Here is a 21,578-nt window from a genome sequence, read left to right as displayed (position 1 = left end):
TCTTTACTTACTTTTGTACTTGCTTATTATATTTAGTTTACAAGGAACCATTTCTAATTTTTATTTAAGTTTAAGTAAAAAAATTTCTATCTAATAATTTATTTTATTTACTTAATTATTACTTAATTATTTTATTAACTTATTTCAATTAACAAATACAATTTTAATAGTTTTAGTTATAGATAAAAATAAATCCATCTAGTATTTTGTTTTATTTCAGCTTTATTTCAACTAACAAATACAATATTAATATTTTTAATTATAGATTAAAAAAATCCATGTAATATTTTTTTATATTTCAGCTTTATTTCAATTACAAAATACAATTTTAATAGTTTAGTTATAGTTGTAGTTGAAGTTAAAAAGTTTGTAATCACGATACTCTTCTGAAACTAATTACAGTATTTCCGTCATGATGTTAACATACAGTGAGGTCAGTTTTTAAGCCTGAAAGAAACATGATAGGGAATTTATTTCTGATTTTTTCCCACATTGACATTTATTCATTTGGCAGTCGCTTTTATCCAAAGTATCCAAATGAAAAATTCTTTCCATAATCAGAAGGATGGAAAATTCGCTCTGAGACTATTGAATTACAACTGAGGAATTCCTTTCATAAAAACTTCATTCCTTTCCAGTCCAGTTTGAGTTCTTCACCTCTTGATAGCATCAGACAAATGCATCTTTTCCAGGCCCATCAGTTCAGCTTTCAAGCCAGACTCTTCCCCTATACTTTGGGCCCTTGGGGCCCTTAAGGGCCGTACACATTTCCATTCCCTCCTGCCGGTGAGAGTCAGTTCACTGTGAAGCAGGTGAGATTAAAGCATCTGAACCCAGCAGGAGAGACGCTAATGACTGACCCATATACAGCAGTGCACTTACAGAGACAGAACACAGAGACAGGCTGAGAACCAGACTAGACCACAGCAGAGCCATGAGCAGAACATGCGTTTTTTGTTGTTGTTTTTTTGTTTTTGTTTTTTGTTATTTTTTGATTTTATTTTTAATTTTATTTTATTTTATTATATATTTTTTATTTTATTTTGTTTAGTTACATTTTTGTGTTACATGCATGAGACGGTCCATTGCCAATGCGTTGTTACTCATTTCACATGCAAAGAGCTTAGCCAGTCATAACAAGGCTCATTAACATAGGGTTAATAGTCTTTATAATTAATATATATAACATGTAAAAAATGTTAAATATAACATTTAAAAATACCTTGACCATAACATTTTAATGGATGAGGAATATAATAAAATGATACAATATTGCCTCCTTAATAAAAATAATCCGTGTGTATCACAGTATTTTTAACACTTGTTTCTGTTGTTTGTGTGTGTTTAGTTGATGGCGAGTGGGGTGACTGGAGCAAGTGGTCGGCGTGTAACACAGAGTGCACACAGTGGAGGAAGAGAGAGTGTAACGCTCCTGCACCCCAGAACGGAGGAAAAGACTGTGACGGAGTCACGCTACTGTCGCAGAACTGCACTGATGGACTCTGCCTACAGAGTGAGTGCACTCTCTCATACAAACACACACGCACACACACACGCACACACACATGCGCACACACACGCGCACACACACACGCACACACACGCACACATGCACACACATGCACACACACGCTTACACACACACACACACACACACACACACACACACACACACACACACACACACACACACACACACACACACACACACACACACACACACACACACACACACACACAAAACATCACACTTATAAGCTGTTTACCTCATGGGGCCCAAAAAATGTCCCCACAAGGATAATGATTTCAGATGTTGTCATCTTTGTGAGGACATAACTTAGGGATTACCAGGACCACACACACAAACACACACACACACACACACACACACAAACACACACACACACACACACACACACACACACACACACACACACACACACACACACACACACACACACACACACACACACACACACACATTGTGTTTTCATGCTATATGGGGACTTTCCATAGACATAATAATGATTATTATACTGTACAAACTGTATATTCCCCTACCCCTAAACCTAATAAATAACCTTTATTAGCTTTAATTTTATATATTTTCAGTTTTCATTTTCATTTTAGGTTTTAGTAATTTTGTTACGTGCTTTTAATATTTAATTTTAATATTTCTATTTAACTTTAATTTATATTTATTTCACATGTATTATATGCATTTCAATTTTAGTTATTTCAGTATTTCAACTTGTTTTTTTAGTTAGTTGCCAAATCAATATTTCTAATTTCCGTTTAAGGTTTTTTTAAGTTAAGTTTTTCTTCTGATATTTATATTTTATTTTATTTCAGCTTTATTTCAAATAATGAGAAATTGTAAAAAATAAAATATAAAGTTTTGCTCATCCTCGTCCATATAATGGCAGTCTTTTAAAAAAATGTTTTTAAAGTATAACAGATTTTTCCCTTGCGGCACGTGTTGTATATTACTAGTGTTCTTTGGGTTTATGATATGAAATTGAATTATTACTTAACGAAAATCTTGATCTTGCACGTTGGTCTTCTGTGCACGGCTACACGACGTGCTCGTTTCTGCACCCCATCTCACCCACAAAAAGCACACAAGTTGTGAGAAATCAAGATTAACAAAAACGTGACTAAAACTCAATAAGCACATACAGTACATTTACACTAAATAGTAACCAATAAACCTAAAAACTATCTATTTAAAAAAAAACAGTTATACAGCCAAATTTAAAATAAAGTAATAATCAGTTAAGATTGTGTACCAAATATTATCAGTAATTAATACAAATTTTACTTAATAAAACTAAAGAAAGTTGAAAAATGACAGGTAGGGACTTTGGGGAACACTTTTAAGCGATTACTCAAATTAATATATAATCTAGTTCATAAGTAGTGTTTATTAAAAAAAAGGCCTCTGAATTGCTTTCATTTTCAGCTGATTTCACCAAGCATGATGATTGGTTATTGTCATCATCTGTTTAGTCATTGTTTTAGGCTGTAGTTGTTGGTTGTAGACCATAGTTAACACAGTTCTTTAATGTAAGTTAACACGGTAACTCTGAAATACATCACATTACAAATAATACATTTCTAATGTTGTTTCTTGTTGACTTTAATGCTATTAGTGGATTTGTGTATTGCTTCTGTATGTAATAAAGCACATAAACATGGCATTTAATGTGTTTCAATCACTGTTACAATGGACACAGTACAAATTGGTGCTGAGAATCTTTGAGGAACTAGTGGTTTGATCGTCTCAACAGAACTGACAGGCGACATGAATTTATGTAATCATGAGCCATCAGCGTGGCAGTTTAATTTGTTTGCTGTGTTTAGAGCATTGAGAGAGAGAGAGAGAGAGAGAGAGAGAGAGAGAGAGAGAGAGAGAGAGAGAGAGAGAGAGAGAGAAGGAGAGGCAATCATCCTGTTGGTGTTGTGTAATGGACCTTATGTCTCTCTCTCTCTCCCCGCAGGCACTTCCTCACTAAAGTTTAAACTTTAAAAGTTCTTCCCCTTAAAAGTTGAGCAGGCACAATCCATTTAACCCCACTCAACTCAAGTCTCTCAGCAGTAGCGGCTCCTGAGTGTAAATGTAGGCAGGGCTGATTCTGGGTCTTAGCGCTATTCGTGATAAACATTTTGCAAGCTTTATATTGTAATCGCTGACATATGCAGACACACTTTTGCGCAGGTCTAACGTCTAAGGGTGATGCTCTAATGTTGATTGACAGGCACGCATGAACTGCTATCTTAGTATTGCCTTAATGTAGTATTTATTGCCTCCGAAAGTCGTTTTAGAGGTGAGGGAAAAAATTCTATTCTCAGAGCAAACATAAAACAACACAACATAAGGCTATTCACATTAGCATGATTAAACTTTCATTAATTTGATACGAAGAACAGACATGCCAACTGGGCTGCCTTTCCTAAAAGCATCTAAGGCTTCAGTAGATTGTAGAACCATTGCCACCAATGGTCTCTACGATCAACAATGCTTTTGAGAAATGAAATATATCTGAAGTGGATTGATATCATCTTTGTCTGGAGTTAGGTTTACGCACTGAAACGTGAAAATAAGTGGGGCAGTTTGAAATTTGCCCCAATGGCTCTCAATCAGATCACGCTGCAGTTCCACTTTTCACCACAGATTTACATTGGATAATTGACGCTTCACAGGGAGTTTGATTGACAGGCGATCTGACCAATCATAATCCGCCGAATCCGCCATTTTTGTCCGACAAAGCAGACAGGAAAGTTAGTAGATTAACGTTGGAGGATTTGAACTTTGAAACAAAGTGTACTGACGTCTTTCCGCGGTTAAAATAACATTCCTTCTGATGTTCATTCATGTTTATTTGATGCTATAAATTAACTAGAAGGAAAAGATGATCGGTTCACGAGCAGCTTTAACTGAGGCGCTTCTGCGATCGGTCAGACACATTAAAGAGCCACAAAACGGTATTTATTGTTTAAATTTCTTTAAAAAATTACTGAATTTTTAAGTTGAGACTTAGTTTCATATCAAAAGTAACCTGGTCGTCCTGTCTTTCAGCGCGTTGTCAGTGTCCTCTCTGCTCCGCAATGTATTTTTCACTGCGTGAGAACATGGTGTGTCGTGAGAGAGGCGTAGCTTGTCGGACATAGCAACAGTAACTAAAGGGGGTGGGTCTTTGCGAACGGTCAATTGTGGGGCGCTGTAGAGCTGGGTAGGACTAAGCTTAGTATCATTGTACATGCCTGCCGAAGCCATACGCTAAATTTTAATATATCCAGCTCACTTTACGGTTTAAAATAGTCTAGAAAATCCACAAATACTTGTTACAGAATGCTGAACACATTTATTACTGGTTCAGTTTATATAGCCACAGCGGTCTCTCAGCATCATTACTCCAGTCTCCAGTGTCACATGATCCTTCAGAAATCTTTCTAATAGGCTGATTTGCTGCTCAATAATTTCTTCTTGTCAATGTTACAAACAGTTGTGCTGCTTGGAAATCGTGATACATCATTTTCAGGATTCTTTGATAAATAGAACTTTCAATAGAACAGCATTCATTTGAACAGAAATCTTCTGTGACATTATAAATGTCTTTACTGTCAATTTAATGTCCTTGCTGAAAAAAAAAAAAAGTACTGACCCCAAACTTTCGCATTGTTGATTATGGCAAAAAATACAAATTATATCAGCTTAAATAAAAAGCTTGTCAGTTATAGCTTTGTCTGTAATTAAACTGTTCTACATCATGACAATATTGTAGATTGGCTGCAGTTTGAAACTAGTATTTCCACAATAAGTGTGACAAAATTGTGATAACCATGTTTACCTGATTACCATCTCAGCAGGGGAGCCTGACTGTTAGATGTTTCCAGCTGGTATGTGTTGGTACAGTATGTTGTTTCCCTCCGTCGGTGAGATTTCATGTGAATTACCATCTGCATGTTCAGTTTCTCATGCTCTCTTTACACTGTATCTTCTGTTTAGGCATTTCAGTCTCACATCACCAAATCACATCTCGCTGTTTTTGTTTGACATTCATATTATTTTGTCTAATACCCCCCTTCCTCTCTCTGAAGGTTCAGTATATCAGCTATCCGTTCAGCCTAAAGGGACGGGAGAGGAGGGGTTTACATGTGAGTGTCTATTTTGTCTTTCATTTTCTTGCTTTGGTTTTCCGGGTCCGTATCTCTTGTCTCGCAGTATCTTTGGCTTTATATTCTTTCGTTTGCGCTCTGTTCCTCACCGTCTACGGGAGTGAAAGCATGCAGTCTGTTTGTCAGAGTCCTTTGATTTGGTGTTTTGCTTCGTGTTTTGCTCCATTTTATGTTCTGCGTGTTGTTTCTCAACTCACATCCACACATCCACATATGCTTTGTCCTCTCTCTCTCTCTCTCTCTCTCTCTCTCTCTCTCTCTCTCTCTCTCTCTCTCTCTCTCTCTCTCTCTCTCTCTCTCTCTCTCTCTCTCTCTCTCTCTCTCTCTCTCTGTCTCTCTCTCTCTCTCTCTCTCTCTCTGTCTCTCTCTATTCCGCTGAGCACATTCACAGAGTTGAATAGAAACCTGAAGATCTCTGGAGTAAAGTCAGGCTCGGCTAAAGTCTGTGTACTGTTTGAAACAGGAGAACTCTCTCTGGTCTTGCAGTATGACCTGAAGCATCTCAGTAATTCTCTTTAAAGGCAACATGAAATGAAAATTGATCCCATTTACTTTCTTCAGAAATTTCCTGTGCCTTCACAACCTCACTGTAAACAGGATTTGTATTAATAAACATATTTATTTGTGTACATATGTACAATGGATAGATGGATGGATGGATGGATAGAGAGAGATAGATAGATAGATAGATAGATAGATAGATAGATAGATAGATAGATAGATAGATAGATAGATAGATAGATAGATAGATAGATAGATAGATAGATGGATGGATGGATGGATGGATGGATGGATGTATAGAGAAAGATAGATAGATAGATAGATAGATAGATAGATAGATAGATAGATAGATAGATAGATAGATAGATAGATAGATAGATAGATAGATAGATAGATAGATAGATAGATGGATGGATGGATGGATGGATGGATGGATGTTGACTTGAAAACATAAAATCAAAATTTACTCTCTTTGTTTAATAAATGTTCCAGGTCTGTTCATTTATGTTATTCATTCATATCATTAAAGAAAGAAGTTTCAAATTTGAAAGAATATTTTTACATTGGTTAATGTTGCTTTTTTTGTTTAAACAATATTCTTTTCAGCTGATGGAATCATGGCTTTGTGGGCAAGAAAAAATAATATTAACCAATAATATCACAGCCTACTCTTTACGATCCAATCAAATCCCGATGGATAAAATCAGGTCCCGCCCTGCATTTCCCCTCAGTATTCTGCGTCACGCTGTGGAGGTTAAATGCCTTTTGAATGTCGTTTCATGTCGTGTTTAATGGGAACCAGCAGCTCCTGGGCAGAAGGTAATCCGCATATACATGTTATTTACCACTGTGGCTTTAAACTTCTGTTCTGTAGATAATAACACGCAGATGAAGACTGTGATGTCTCCCTCATGGCGTTTGCCCTTTAAGAGTGTTTGACTTCAGATGTGAGCTTAGGGTTATTGTAGAGATTCTTCAAACTGGATTAAAACCGAAATGTTTGTTATGAACATGAAACCCTGAGAGATGAACCGAGGCGAATATCAAACAACATGATTCAGGCTTTCATTACAGGCCACCGCAGTGCTCTGTTCTTCATAAAAACAACTCATCAGTCATAACATCAGTGAGCCTGCTTCTTGTCTGAGATTTTACTATATTTACCCTCCTTTTATCTGTTTTGTTTTTATGTTGTCTTTCTGCTCTTTATGATGGGCTCACTTTTGAGCAAATGAAAAGCACGTTCAATTCCAGTTTTAAAGATAAACAAAGTCGAGTCGTGGCTGGTGGCCCAATGGTTAGTAATCTAGGCTTGTAACACAACGGTTTCAGGTTCATTCCTCAAGCAGAGAGCAAAGATCACGACAATAAACCATTAGCTGGTGTTTACATGTAGTCCGTGCAATCAGGGGTGAGACCACATAAAAGCAAAAGAGCAAACCGAACGCTGTGAGTGTGTGTTAGAAATCAGGAATGGTGAGAGAACATTGTGATTGGTACATTTTTCATCTTCAAACCAAACTTGGGACCTCAGCCGAGAAAGTTTAAATCCCGTCTGTCTAGAGCTCTTCCCATAATGTTACTCATTAGGTCAGTAGACGGAGAGTAGACGGTCTTTTGTGTCTGTTTGAACACACTCGACCACATGAGCGTTTACACTACGAAAGCAATCCGGTCGAATGTGTTTTTGACTTCTTCTGGAAGAGGTCAAAAGCGTCTTTTAGTTTAAGGTTTAGCGTCTTCCTCTTGTGATCCGATTATCCAAAGCGCATCTTAATATCAGGTGTAAACAGGGCCTTAGTGCAAATTTGCATGCTGTCACACTGGATTAAATTAAAACAAATTAAATTGAGTAGTTTATAGTTATATATTTTCAATAGCAACACTTGTATATTTTGAATTAACTGAGAACTGAAACATACTGTATGCAAGTACTCAAACACCTTTAGTTACACAATATTCATGCTTTGTTGTGCAACTGTAACACAAAAACGCATTTTAAATGTGCACAGTGGCCACATGCACACAATGCATTGACTGAGTTCTCACGTTTACATACTAGCGCCTGTGTAGCAAAACGCTGTTAGCATTTTATTTTAGGTCTGTACTCATGTTGAACCGTGTGTGTGTGTGTGTGTGTGTGTGTGTGTGTGTGTGTGTGTGTGTGTGTGTGTGTGTGTGTGTGTGTGTGTGTGTGTGTGTGTGTGTGTGTGTGTGTGTGTGTGTGTGTGTGTGTGTGTGTGTGTGTGTGTGTGTGTGTGTTTGAGGGGACAATGTTATCTCTCTTCTCCTGGAGCTGTATTATTTATTAAAAATTTTGTGCAGTCGGCACCCACTCCTCTACAGCCGCGATCTTGCTCTCCCTCCCTCCCTCTTTCTCTCGCACTCATGTTCAAAGAAAACGTTTAATCTTCCAGATACATTTTAATGGCTGCATTTAGTAGCTTGGCACTTTTATCATCAAAGCTTGTGTTAGAGCTTATATGATTGTTTCTCGGGTGAAATGAGTTAAATGACTCAAGGCGTATGATGGCGAGAGTTAAAGAGGGACCGAATGCAGAAGAGATCTCTTCGATAAAACGCGGGCGTACTTCACATCGAAGCCAACAGGAAATGTTGTGCTGCTACAAAGCACATTGATTTAGGTATTAAAATGAGTCTGATGCCTTTTCTGTGAGTCATCTGAAGATATTGCTCATAAAGTCTTGTAGATGCTAACAATATTATTTTTAGTACACATGTAAGATTAAGACTGTTTCAAATACTGGTGAGCTGCCTACATAGACATCAGTTGAAGTAACTATTTGTGGCCAAATTCTAAGGTATTGTAGTATTGCATGTACAGTATCTTTCATGGAGCAAGCAATCCCAGAATGCATTGTGACAAACATCATATAAAATGACATAAAAATTGGTGAAATGTAAATTATAATTATTTTAGTCTAAGTGTTGATACAATTCTGCCCAATATTTGTGTGTGCTTTTTATTAAGCTGAGTATTGCAGGATTAGCTTAGTAACATCACGTCTCCTGAGCACTATCTGTATGACACATGTTTTTTGGAACGGAGTCTGAGACATCACTTGTATAAAATACTCAGGCAATACTATAGTACAGTAAAGGTAATCCTATGTTTTTTGGTGTACACCATGCAGAATCAGAATCAACAGTTCTTCTTAGAGCACTTGATTGGTTAACTAGCCTCTATGCACTTTTGCTTTAGCATTGTTTTACTCTGGTATTTATGGTAATGTTGTACGTTAGCACTAGTATTAATTTATTCCTGTGATGGCAAAGCTGAATTTTCATTTTTATTCTAGTTTTTTTTTCTACTGTCACTTTTGATCAATTGAATGTGTCATTGCTCAATAAAAGTATGTCTGTCTGTCTGTCTGTCTGTCTATTGTTCTATCTATCGTTCAATCTATATATCGTTCTATTTATCTATCTGTCTGTCTGTCTGTTTCTCCGGGTTTGACAATGAAACTTGCTTTTCCTAAATACCCCAAAGTTGCTCAAAGATATTTAGATCTGGTGACTTTGCAGGCCACGGGAGATGTTCAGCTTCACTTTCATGTTCATCAATCCATTCTGTCACAAGTCTTGCTGTGTGTATTGGTGCATTATAATGCAGATATATGGCAGCCTCTTCAGGGTACAGTGTTTGAAGCATGAGGAGCACATGGTCCTCCAGAATGTTTCGGTAGTCCTTGGCAGTGACGCGTCCATCAAGCAGTCATGAATGTCATATTACAGCTCAAACCATCATCGATCCACTGCTGTGCTTCACTCTGGGCAGCAACAGTCCGGGTGTTCAGCCTCTTTTAGGGTTTCTCCACCGCGTAACTCCCACGGATGTGGGAAAGATATTGAAGGATGGACTCAATGGTGAACAAGTTTCACATTGTCCACAGCCCAGGATTTGCACTGTTGGCACCAATGAAACCAACATTTGTCATTGGCACGAGTGATCAAAGGTTTGGCTATAGAAGCCGAGCATGATTATTGACTCTGGAGTTTCCTGACAACAGTTTAGCTGGAAACAGGAGAGTCGAGGTGTGCATTTAATTCTGCAGTGAGTTGGGCAGATGTGGTTTTATGTTTTTTGGATCTGATCCGGGTTAGTACCTGGACATCCCTTTCAGACATGACAGATTCCTCTTATGCAGACAGTTATTCCTGTTGGATGTGGTTCATCCTATGTGGACTGGAGATATGCCGACATTACTCTGGATACCAGAGCTCTCGATACACCACAACGACTCGCTGTCCTGTTCACAGATGAGCCAGCGAGACTCACACCAACAGTTTGTCCTCTTTTGATCTCTGATATATCTTCCATTATGTTGTGTGAACTGTAATATTTTTTGTCCAGCTGTGCTATTGTTCTGCTAATTCAACCTTCACACTGCTCTTACTGGTGGAATGTAAAGTCAGTGAAGATCATCCATAGGTTCAAAACCTCCAACACTATATAGGCCAATGTTTCAGTTTCATTGTCCAACACCTGTATCGACCGATCGATCTAGATCATTTTCATGGTGATAATGTTGCATTTTACAATAATAATAATAATGTTGTTGTTTTTTGCGAGGGACTGCACTCCTCTAAGAAGATGATAGTTTAACTTTCTTGAGTGTGTGCGCTCAGTAAAACCCCTGCGGATCGATGCCGAGGGAATCTGATCAGCAGAAGTTCTTCCGCCCGCAGACGATCAAACTTCCCCTCATTAACCCCCTCAGTATCTGCACTGTCTAAACACTTTAATCACTTCCTTCATGCAATCAATAGCCTTTATAAGTCAAGCGTGCTCCTGCATAGATACAACCTTTCTGCCGCACGCAAGCGCTCACATTCAAACATGGACGTGCACGTGTCTGAACACTCAAATGCATGAATGCAACATGAAATAATACGTTTCTGGTCTTATCGTGACCGAATCTTCAGTATATGTTATTCCAATGAAAAAAAAATCTGTCTTTGTAGCTTAAAAAGAGATAACAATGAAAAATACTTCTAAATCATTTATCAATATGAATTTATGTTAACCTTAATATTTACTAATATACGTTAATTTTAATCAAAAGTTATATCAGATAACATTAGTTTATCTTCCTGGGCTAACATTGAACTAACAATGAATTTTTATCAACATTAAATAGATTAATAAATCCATGTAACATACTTGTTAGCCAATGCATGAATTAACATTAGGACCTTATTCTGAAGTGTTAGCAAAATTATTTGGATAATTATCTGTATAGAAATTCCTTCAACAAAGTCGACTCTGCGTGAAAGTCATTGTGTAATTTGTACACTGCATATCGGTATTACACACACACACACACACACACACACACACACGCACACACACACACACACAGATCAGCCTGTAATGGTTAATGAGAGAAATAACTAATGACAATCATGTTTGGTCACAGTCAGTAATCGAATAATATTAGTCATTAGGACACAGCTGTGATAAATTTTTCCACTAATTGTAAATTAATTATGGGTGTGAGCAAATCAATACTGCAGAGGAGAGATGATACTGCGGTCACTGAGGAAACCGACATGAGAAATGATGAAAGGTCACATGCTCAACGCTGCTGTGACACACACTTTAACGGCTGCTTTGACTTTTATACTGTAAACACACACTGTTTTTTTGCTCTCAATGTTAGTTATTTCACTGTTTAGTTACTTTGTTTACTGTGTCAAGCATCTCTATTGTAATTGCTCATACTCACTGTAAATGTAAATATCTAGTTGTTATAAATCTTGTGCCCACAAAAAATACTTACAACATATTTAATACAGTAACATATTTAAAGTTGCACATAGTTCATTCTACTTCACCTGCATACATACAGTACACTCACATAAAGCAATATAATCTATATAGAAAATCTGCATGATCGTTTATATCGTCACAAAATGTAAACCCCATTATCGCACAGCTCTATATATAACGTTTTATATGTAGGCCTATTACATCCAACTGTTATCCGCATACATACAATACACTCACATAAAGCGATATACTAAAGTATACAGCAAATCTATACAAAACTGCCTGATTTTTTTTAAATTGTAAGATGTAACTAAATTATCGCTCGGCTCTTTATATAAAGTTGTATAATATGTCCAATTTTATCTGCATATACTCACACTGGGCGATATGTACTAAAATAGCAAATCTCAACTGTTTGATTGCTTGTATCGTCGCAAAATGTAAAGTGTATTTTCGCCCAGCTCTAATCTGCTAAATGTGACTTTAAGGCATGAATTATATATTAAGAAATAATTATCATGATTTTCTACAAATCTTCTTTGAAACAATTTTGAGTAAGTGTTAGCATTTTGACATCATTTTTGCGCCCTCTGCTGGTAAGGTGGATCATTGTGGGCCTGACCAATGAGCTTAAGTCTGTGAAGGATCCTAATGAATATTCATAACCCCGAGTCTTTCTTTAAGACATGCCGCTGTCAATGTCAGTCTGATAAGTCGGATGTTTGAAGCATGAGTGGAGTTTTAATCCGTGTACCTTTGTTGCTTTCTAATGCGACTAATGAGTGATGAGCGCCAGCGTGCGTGACCGTGCTTTATACATCCAATAGATACGTAAGAGGGGATTTAAGCACGCACACACACACACACACACACACACACTTTAAACATCATAGACTGTGACGATTTTAGCTGCTTCTCTCTTTGATGTTTCAGAGCTGCGGTTTCATTTTGGCCCTGATCCCCTTTTAATCTTCACATATACACAAATTCAGAACTCTCTCACACACACACGCAGAGAGAATCCACAGGAAAAGAGGTCGGATGAACATGTCACTATTGTTCTCCGGCAGTCTGCTGAAGAATGAGGCTGATTTCCAGGAAGATGAGCAATATGGAATGTAATAATTTATAGCCTCATTAAATTAAAGGACTGGATTCTCTTCTCTCGCAGTCTGACTATTTTCAGGGTGCTTTTTTCATCTTCCTGCAGTCGGCGGTCTAATTTTCTCTCTCTTACTGTGAAAACTCCTTTTTAATGATTGATGCACAGGGTTTATATACTGATTAATGCCATTGTTTTAAAGGCCATTCTCGGGCGTGACCTTTAACCCATACGCCGCTACGATGATCCGTCATTTGAAATGAAATACTGCACAGAGTGTTAAAAATAGTAGGTGAATCAGTAGGCGTTATTCAACCATTTTAAACAATAGTGTGATACTACTTTGTTATCATATAACATTGCTTGTGAGAGGGATTCAGTTATCGTCTGTGCAAAAAATGCTTCGTCGGCTTTGTTTAATTCAATTTAGTGCAAAGCAAATATGCTGTTATGAAAATAACATTTGATTTGACCCGTCTGAATGTGTGACTGGTGTTGCATAATAACAACATTTATATAGTATGTATACAGACAGTATGCTAATTCTCTGCACACATTATATTATTTATAAACTACTAAATTGTTTTTAGTAATTTTTAGAATTTGCTTTTATTAAAATTTTTTTTAGATATGTATATTTCTAATTAGCTTTAATTTATTTTTATTTCAGTTTTAAAGTAATTTAACTACTTCAACTTTAAACTCATTTTATTTTGTTTAATTTCCCAGGGGGGCATTTCTAATTTTTGATATTTAAATGTTGTTTTATTTGATTCCATTTTATTTATTTATTCCACTAATCTTATAGTGTTTCAAACATGTCACCGTGGATTAATGACTACTGTTACACTTACCATGTTTTTGAACTAGCAGACCGTATATAGTGTATTGATTGTGAGCGTGCCCTGTGTTTGTGTCCCGCAGCGGCTCCGGGTGGAGATGAGGTGGCGCTGTACGTGGGCATCATCATGGCAGTGATCATGTGTCTGGTCGTCTCCGTTATCGTGGCTCTGCTCGTGTATCGTAAGACGCATCGGCGCTTTCACTCTGACATCATGGACTCGTCTGTGCTGAACGGTGGCTTTCAGCCTGTCAGCATCAAACAGGCTCGCTCAGGTGAGACGATACACATTTCAGTGTTGAGCTCGGGTTGGTTAGCAATTAAAATGAAAGGATTTTTGTAAAGAAATTATTACTCTTATTCAAAAAGGATGCATTCAAGTGACAGTAAAGACATTTATAATGCTACAAAAGTTTCTATTTCAAATAAATGCTGTTCTTTTGAACTTTCTATTCATCAAAGAATCTTGGTAAAAAAAACGGGATTGCCACAAAAATATAAAGCAGCACAACTCAACATTTATAATAATAAGAAATGTTTCTTGAGCAGCAAATCAGCATTTTAGAATGATTCATTTTATAATATATTCAAATAGAAAAGTTATTTTAATATTTTGTAGGGTTGCTATTTGTACTGTATTTTTCATTAAATAAATGCGGCCTTAGTGAACATAAGAGAATGGTAATGTACATGAAACAATTTACTGTCACAAAATGAATTTATTCAATTCATTAAAAAATATAATCATATATCTAAACCATAAATATTTATTATGCGTTGAAGGGACTGTTGGTAGAATTTTGGAAAAAATATGTTGAAATTTTCGGCAGACTTTCTTTTGTCTGCAGAACAAATATCGTTTGGACCCCAATGTTCTTCAAATGATCTCCTTTTGTGTTCAGCACAGGAAAAGAAAGTAATAGGCCAACAGGTTTGGAACAAAACGAAAGTGACGAAATGATGACAGATTTTTCATTTTTGGGTGAACTACCCCTCTAATCATAAATGGTACTATTTTTGTACATGGGTGTCTTTTGTCATATTGCTGTTTTTAGGCTTTTAGGCACTGTAATCACTGTATTACATGCAAATCCCTGTAACACATCCTTCAGTGGATTATTGCTTTAGTAAAACATTATTACAAAACACTATTCAGACAGAATCTCTCTTACTGCTGATTTCAGTCAATGCAACAGTTGCAGCAAGGAACTGCGGGAGTGCGTGTGTGTGTGTGTGTGTGTGTGTGTGTGTGTGTGTGTGTGTGTGTGTGTGTGTGTGTGTGTGTGTGTGTGTGTGTGTGTGTGTGTGTGTGTGTGTGTGTGTGTGTGTGTGTGTGTGTGTGTGTGTCACTGTAAGACACAGGAATGATTAAAATTCCAATCAAGCGGTGAACGGAATGGAAGGCAGAGTTCCGGTGTTAAATTGTGAGGTGTGTGTGTGTGTGTGTGTGTGTGTGTGTGTGTGTGTGTGTGTGTGTGTGTGTGTGTGTGTGTGTGTGTGTGTGTGTGTGTGTGTGTGTGTGTGTGTGTGTGTGTGTGTGTGTGTGTGTGTGTGTGTGTGTGTGTGTGTGTGAGAGAGACTCAGGTGACATTTCATTTGAGGAACATTAGAATGCCTGTCGCTCTCCAACCTGAACAGGTTATCATTAATGAAGAATCGTCGTTCTGCTCGCTCTCGTATTGTCTCGCTCTTCTCCTCATTCTCTCGCTGCTTTTCTGTGTTAATTAAACATGAAGCGGGCTGTAGGTGTAAATGGCACCCTGTCAGGGCCAAAGCGGCAGTGAATGAGTTGATGAATACAGCGGTAGGGGGTGTTTTGATGGTAAAGCGAGACGTTCCACATCCGTCAGATATCCTGTTTTGCTCTTTCCCGCCAGAGGCTGTAGATTCGGATGCGTTTACATCGGCAGGTGTGATGCAATGCAGTGCGGTTTACTCCGTCTCACCGATCACCGCATGATGAATAACTTGAACTCGAGCGTCAGGAGTGTGAGTAATGCTCACACCTGAGTAACTAGAGAGAAAGAGAGAGAGAGAGAGAGCTGGTGTGCAAAGTGACAATCCTCTGTTTAGTCACTGTTGGAAGCTGAATGTTAATGAGCAATCAGTATGGAGATTACCAGCCGCTGGCTATAAGAGTCCTTTACAAGCTCTCTCACACACATACACACACACACGCACGCATACACACACACACACACACACACACACACACACACACGGTGATTTCATTTCAAAATAGCACACTACAGAAAAACATACAAGGAATAGGTCACCCAAAAAATAAAGTCATTCAGCCACTGTTATGTTGTTTCCAAACCCGTATGGCTTTTTGCATTGCGTGGAGTTTCGCGGAGTCACCAAGCTGCGCCAATAAAAGTGGAGTAGCTATGTTTACATCCAAGTTGTGAATTTCAATTATGCAAAAATTGTGTACAATATCTCAAAAAACATTTATGATTAAAGCAGTGTTTTGGCTGAATTGTCACTTCTAGGGAAATGAAAATGAAAGTTGTAGCCAGTGAGGCTTTTTTTGTGTAATGTAGTAAATTATTTGCGAGTGTGTAGATAAAATGCCCTGATGAAACTGGTTATTGCATATGAAAATAACCAAATACCGTATGTCAGTTTAAATATGAAGAATGACGCCAAGAGATTTGGCAAAAAAAATTGAAAGAAATGTATACTTTTATTCTGCAAAGTACCGTAAAGACATTTATCATGTTTCAAAACATTTACTGTTCTTTTGAACTTACAATTATTTCAGGATTCTTTGATGAATAGAATCACAGTTTCCACAAAAATATGAAGCAGCACAATTGTTCTCAACATTGATAATAATCTGAAATGTTTCTTGAGCAGCAAATCATTATATCAGAATGATTTCTGAAGGATCATGTGACAATTCTAATAATGATGCTGAAAATTCAGCTTTGATCACAGGAATAAATTCCCTCCCTCCATCCCTCTATAAATGTTATTCATGATATTTAATAGTAATAATTTTTGCAGCAGATTTGCTGGCCGCGACCCCTGACCTGTCCACAGCGGCGGCGCTGTATCGCGGTCCAGTTTATGCCCTCCACGACATCTCAGACAAAATCCCCATGACCAGCTCTCCTCTGCTGGAGCCACTGCCACTTCCAAACCTCAAGATCAAAGTCTACAACTCCTCGGGCACCGTCACCCCTCAGGAGGACATGACCTCTGACCTCTCCGCCACCCTGTCCCCGAAGGTCACCCACTCTCTTCTGGACAGCGACCCCATGACCCCACGCAACCAGACGCTGGCCCGCGCACGGGATCCCACGTGCACAGCGTTCGGGTCCTTCAACTCGCTGGGAGGTCATCTGATCATTCCCAACTCAGGTGAGATCGCACACGCATGCACATACACACCTCGTTTGTGTGTGATTTATGATGCACAATCACACTCTGGTCCTCACTGAGTGTACAACATATTTACGAATCTCTGTGTGATATAATTTATGATGATTAATTGATTGTGTTGATAGTCCTACATTAGTCTAATTAAGGCATATGGCTGGATTGGTTTCCAGGAAGATGCAGTGGAAATGTCACATCCACAATCTCGCACGCATGTGATGAGGATAAACACAGTCAGTGACAGTGATAAATGAATAGAGAGAATGGCAGGATGGGCAGCAGCTAGTAATCCACGTTATGAACTGCAAAAATGACACATAACACTCCTCTAACATTATCTATGTATCTATATATATATATATAGATGTCTATATGGATATAAGGATGAATGGATGGATGGATGGATGGAAGGATGAATGGATGGATGGATGGATGGAAGGATGAATGGATGGATGGATGGATGGAAGGATGAATGGATGGATGGAAGAATGGCTGGATGGAAGGAAGGATGAATGTATGGATGGATGGATGGATAGATGGTTGGATAGATGAATGGATGGATGGATGGATGGAAGGAAGGATGAATGTATGGATGGATGGATGGATGGATAGATGGTTGGATAGATGAATGGATGGATGGATGGATGGATGGATGGATGGAAGGAAGGAAGGAAGGATGATTGTATGGATGGATGGATTAATGGATGGATGGATGGATGAATGGATGGATGAAAGGAAGGATGGTTGGATAGATGAATGGATGGATGAATGAATGGATGGATGAATGGCTGGATGGAAGGAAGGATGAATGGATGGATGGATGGATGGATGGATAGATGGATGAATGGATGGATGGATGGATGGATGGATGGATGGATGGATGGATGGCTGGATGGAAGGAAGGATGAATGGATGGATGGATGGGTGGATGGATGGATGGATGAATGGCTGGATGGAAGGAAGGATGGTTGGATAGATGAATGGATGGATGGATGGATGGATGGATGGATGGATGGATGGATGGATGGATGGAAAGAAAGAAAGTACATGTTCATCTGAGTTTTGAGACTAATTAGCCACAACCTGTAATGTTATTTCAGGTGTGAGTTTGTTGGTTCCAGCCGGTGCGATTCCTCAGGGTCGTGTGTATGAGATGTTTGTGACCGTACAGAGGACAGAGAGCATGAGGTAAAAAATAACACAACACACACACACACACACACACATCCCAAACATCACACCCCACATCTCAGAGTGTTGTGGTGTTGTTTTCCAGGTAGAATGTTATAAATACACAATACTTTACATATCATTATCACGTAAACAAATTGCATGAATGTGTTAAATGCTTTATTAAAACACTACCATTAAAAGTTTTGAGATACAGTAAGATAAAATATAAAGACATTAATACTTGTAATACAAAAAAGACATTTATAATGTTAAAAAAGATTTATATTTAAAATAAATAAATTATTTTGAACATTCTATTAATCAAAAAATCCTGAAAAAATTTTATCAAAGTTTCCACAAAAATATTTGATTTCAACATTGATAATAATGAGTATCATTATTAATAATTGAGCTCCAAATTGACTTTTTCCGAACTTTTGACTGGTATAGTAATTCATGATTACCTTTCAAACAGTGCCGGTTGTCGATGTGTGTGTTACTGCACCTTCTACAGAGATTGCAGTGAGATGGAAAGCAGAAAACAGGCGAATGTGTTTAATATCTGTCTCTCTCAGGCCAGCGGTCGGTGACGGCGAGGCGGTTCTCAGCGCTGTGGTCAGCTGTGGTCCCGCGGGCGCCCTGTTGACCCGTCCCGTCATCCTCACTCTACACCACTGCTCGCACGCCCACTCTGACGACTGGCAAATCATCCTCAAGTGCCTCACGCAGCAGGACCAATGGGAGGTGAGGAATTTTAATACAGGCCAATAGGACAGCCAGTGGCTGAATGAAAGCATCACAGCGAGAGGAATCAGGTCAGGGAAACTCGGGAGATGAGCCGCTCCATTTCAATAAACTACTTATCCTGCAGAGAGAGGGAAACATGACTGGAAAATAAATGTAACTATCAGTGAAGGCAGGCAGGGTAAATTGGCCTGCTGTGCATGGCAGGGCTCTACAAATAGACAACACAAAATTCAATTATTGCAAGAGTGAAGCGGGGAAAAGGACGGGGTGTATTTATCAGGAGGAATCTGCTTCCTTTATCAGGGCCGGGATTCCCTCGCAATGCATGTGTGGACTGCTTTTTATTTCTATGGGGACCGAATGTCCTGAAGAACCCGCTTTGTGGGGATATAGAAAACCTGTCAGAAACAAATAAAGAAGAAATTAACAATACGAAATTATTATTTTGTGCAAAGAACAGTGAGAGCTATTTTCACGATTTCTAAAAGTGTTTGCATTTTGATGTTATTTTTATGATAATTTAGTACAACCCATATAAGTACAATAATGATATTGATAATGTATAAATAAATTATAAATAGATCATTGAAGTATTGGTTGTACTGCTTTTAATTTATTATGATTAAAAATATAAAACATTGTATTAAAGGTGCTTTTTTAAATAAAATATAAAACATTGTATTAAAGGTTATTTTTACTGTATTTTTCTATGAGAATAAATATAGATATAATCTATTTAATTAATTAATGTTGAATATATTTTTGTCTTGGGAAGAACTTGTGACTAGACAGAAGTTAATTAAAAATAAAATATATTATTTTCTATTCATTTCCTTTAATTAATAAAATAAAATACATGATGATTTTTTTACTTGTACATTTTAAAATTAATACATTTATTAATTTAATGCAATATGTTACGTATGCCAATTTTCTGTCATTTTTGTATTTATTATTTTTGTTTCATTGTGGAATATGGTTAATCACTAATAAGATGTACTGTATTACTTTATTACTTTCAGATTAATCATTTTAATCCACTGACAGTCATGATTATTGATAGGTAGATAGATAGATAGATAGATAGATAGATAGATAGATAGATAGATAGATAGATAGATAGATAGATAGATAGATAGATAGATAGATAGATTTATCTTATAAGTGTATGGTAGATTTCTCCATCCAGTGTTGCTGATACACTGATGTAAGTGATGTGTGTGTTGTGTGTCCAGGACGTGGTTGTGGTTGGCGAGGAGAACTTCACTACTTCCTGTTACGTGCAGCTGGGAGAGGAGGCGTGTCACATCCTGACCGAGACGCTGGGATCCTACTGTCTGATTGGCCAGAGCGTCTGTCCGTCAGCGGCTAAGCGAATCAAACTGGCCGTGTTCGGGCCTGTGGTCACACCAGGTGTAGACTACCACATCAGAGTTTACTGCCTCGACGACACACAGGACACACTCAAAGTGCGTGATTCTGCTTTTCACCCTTATAAACTTTCTGTAACCAAAAACAGTCATTTAGTTTTTCTTTGTCATTTTCCAACCTATCTGACCTTTAGAATTAAACTGTCTGTTTCTGCTGTTGTGTCTTTATGGAACTGTATTGTATGTAAATAAACTCTGTTATGATTTAGGTTAAAATAATGTGCGGGATTACAGATTTCAATATTGATTTTTTTTTATGTTTTAATTTAAGTGATTTCATAATTTAATATAAATATGAAATTTAACAGAATAAATTTAGTATTACTTCATTTTATATAATTTTTTTATTTTTTTACTATTAAATATATGCAGACAAGATTTTATTTTTTTATATTTTTTACTTTACTAAATATTTGAATGATTTACAACATTTAATATAAAGTAATTTAATATGACATATTTTCATACAATTTATTATTATTATGTAACAAACCTCTATATACTATATGTAAATGGGCTCGGTAATAATTGGCTAACCTAAATCCCATATCAACCTCGACCAGCTGAACAATACAAGGACAGACATGAAACTGCTCTTTTAATTTTTTCAAATAAACAATATACAATTGCATAACTTATTCTTCAACCGACCAAAGTGTGTAAAGGAAGAAGGTTACATTAAAAACATGCATTTTAACATTCGATTTTGAATGGTGCAGTGTAAATGTGCGGTGTGTGTTTGTGTGGACAGGAGGTGCTGCAGATCGAAAAGCAGATCGGCGGGAAACTACTCGATGAACCAAAGTCTCTGATCTTCAGTCACAGCAACCACAACCTGAGACTGTCAATACATGACATCCACTCGCAGTGGAAGAGCAAACTACTCACCAAATACCAGGTCAACAAACAGCTGTGTATTTCAAG

The 21,578-nt window shown here is 37.5% G+C and overlaps 1 protein-coding gene across 4 annotated transcripts in view; it reads left to right on the top strand.

Moving 5' to 3' along the window:
• Window positions 1-21,578, top strand: part of unc5ca (unc-5 netrin receptor Ca) — a 147,508-nt gene that overhangs the window by 112,090 nt on the left and 13,840 nt on the right. The window contains exons 7-14 of one of the 4 annotated variants that reach the window (XM_077241771.1): window positions 1,349-1,513; window positions 5,602-5,658; window positions 14,001-14,192; window positions 16,930-17,286; window positions 18,405-18,492; window positions 19,053-19,221; window positions 20,460-20,693; window positions 21,406-21,552. In XM_077241771.1, coding sequence (XP_077097886.1) covers window positions 1,349-1,513; window positions 5,602-5,658; window positions 14,001-14,192; window positions 16,930-17,286; window positions 18,405-18,492; window positions 19,053-19,221; window positions 20,460-20,693; window positions 21,406-21,552 — 1,409 coding nt within the window. The remainder of the gene's footprint in view (window positions 1-1,348; window positions 1,514-5,601; window positions 5,659-14,000; window positions 14,193-16,929; window positions 17,287-18,404; window positions 18,493-19,052; window positions 19,222-20,459; window positions 20,694-21,405; window positions 21,553-21,578) is intronic. The other 3 variants (XM_077241768.1, XM_077241769.1, XM_077241770.1) reach the window with 3 other exon arrangements.

The sequence above is a fragment of the Siphateles boraxobius genome, unplaced genomic scaffold (genome assembly GCF_051911475.1).
Source record: "Siphateles boraxobius isolate OS27281-9 unplaced genomic scaffold, OSU_SipBor_1 24, whole genome shotgun sequence".
Taxonomy (NCBI): Eukaryota; Metazoa; Chordata; class Actinopteri; order Cypriniformes; family Leuciscidae; genus Siphateles; species Siphateles boraxobius.
Note: the sequence above shows the minus strand (reverse complement) of the source record. Positions and strands in the feature narration are given on the sequence as shown.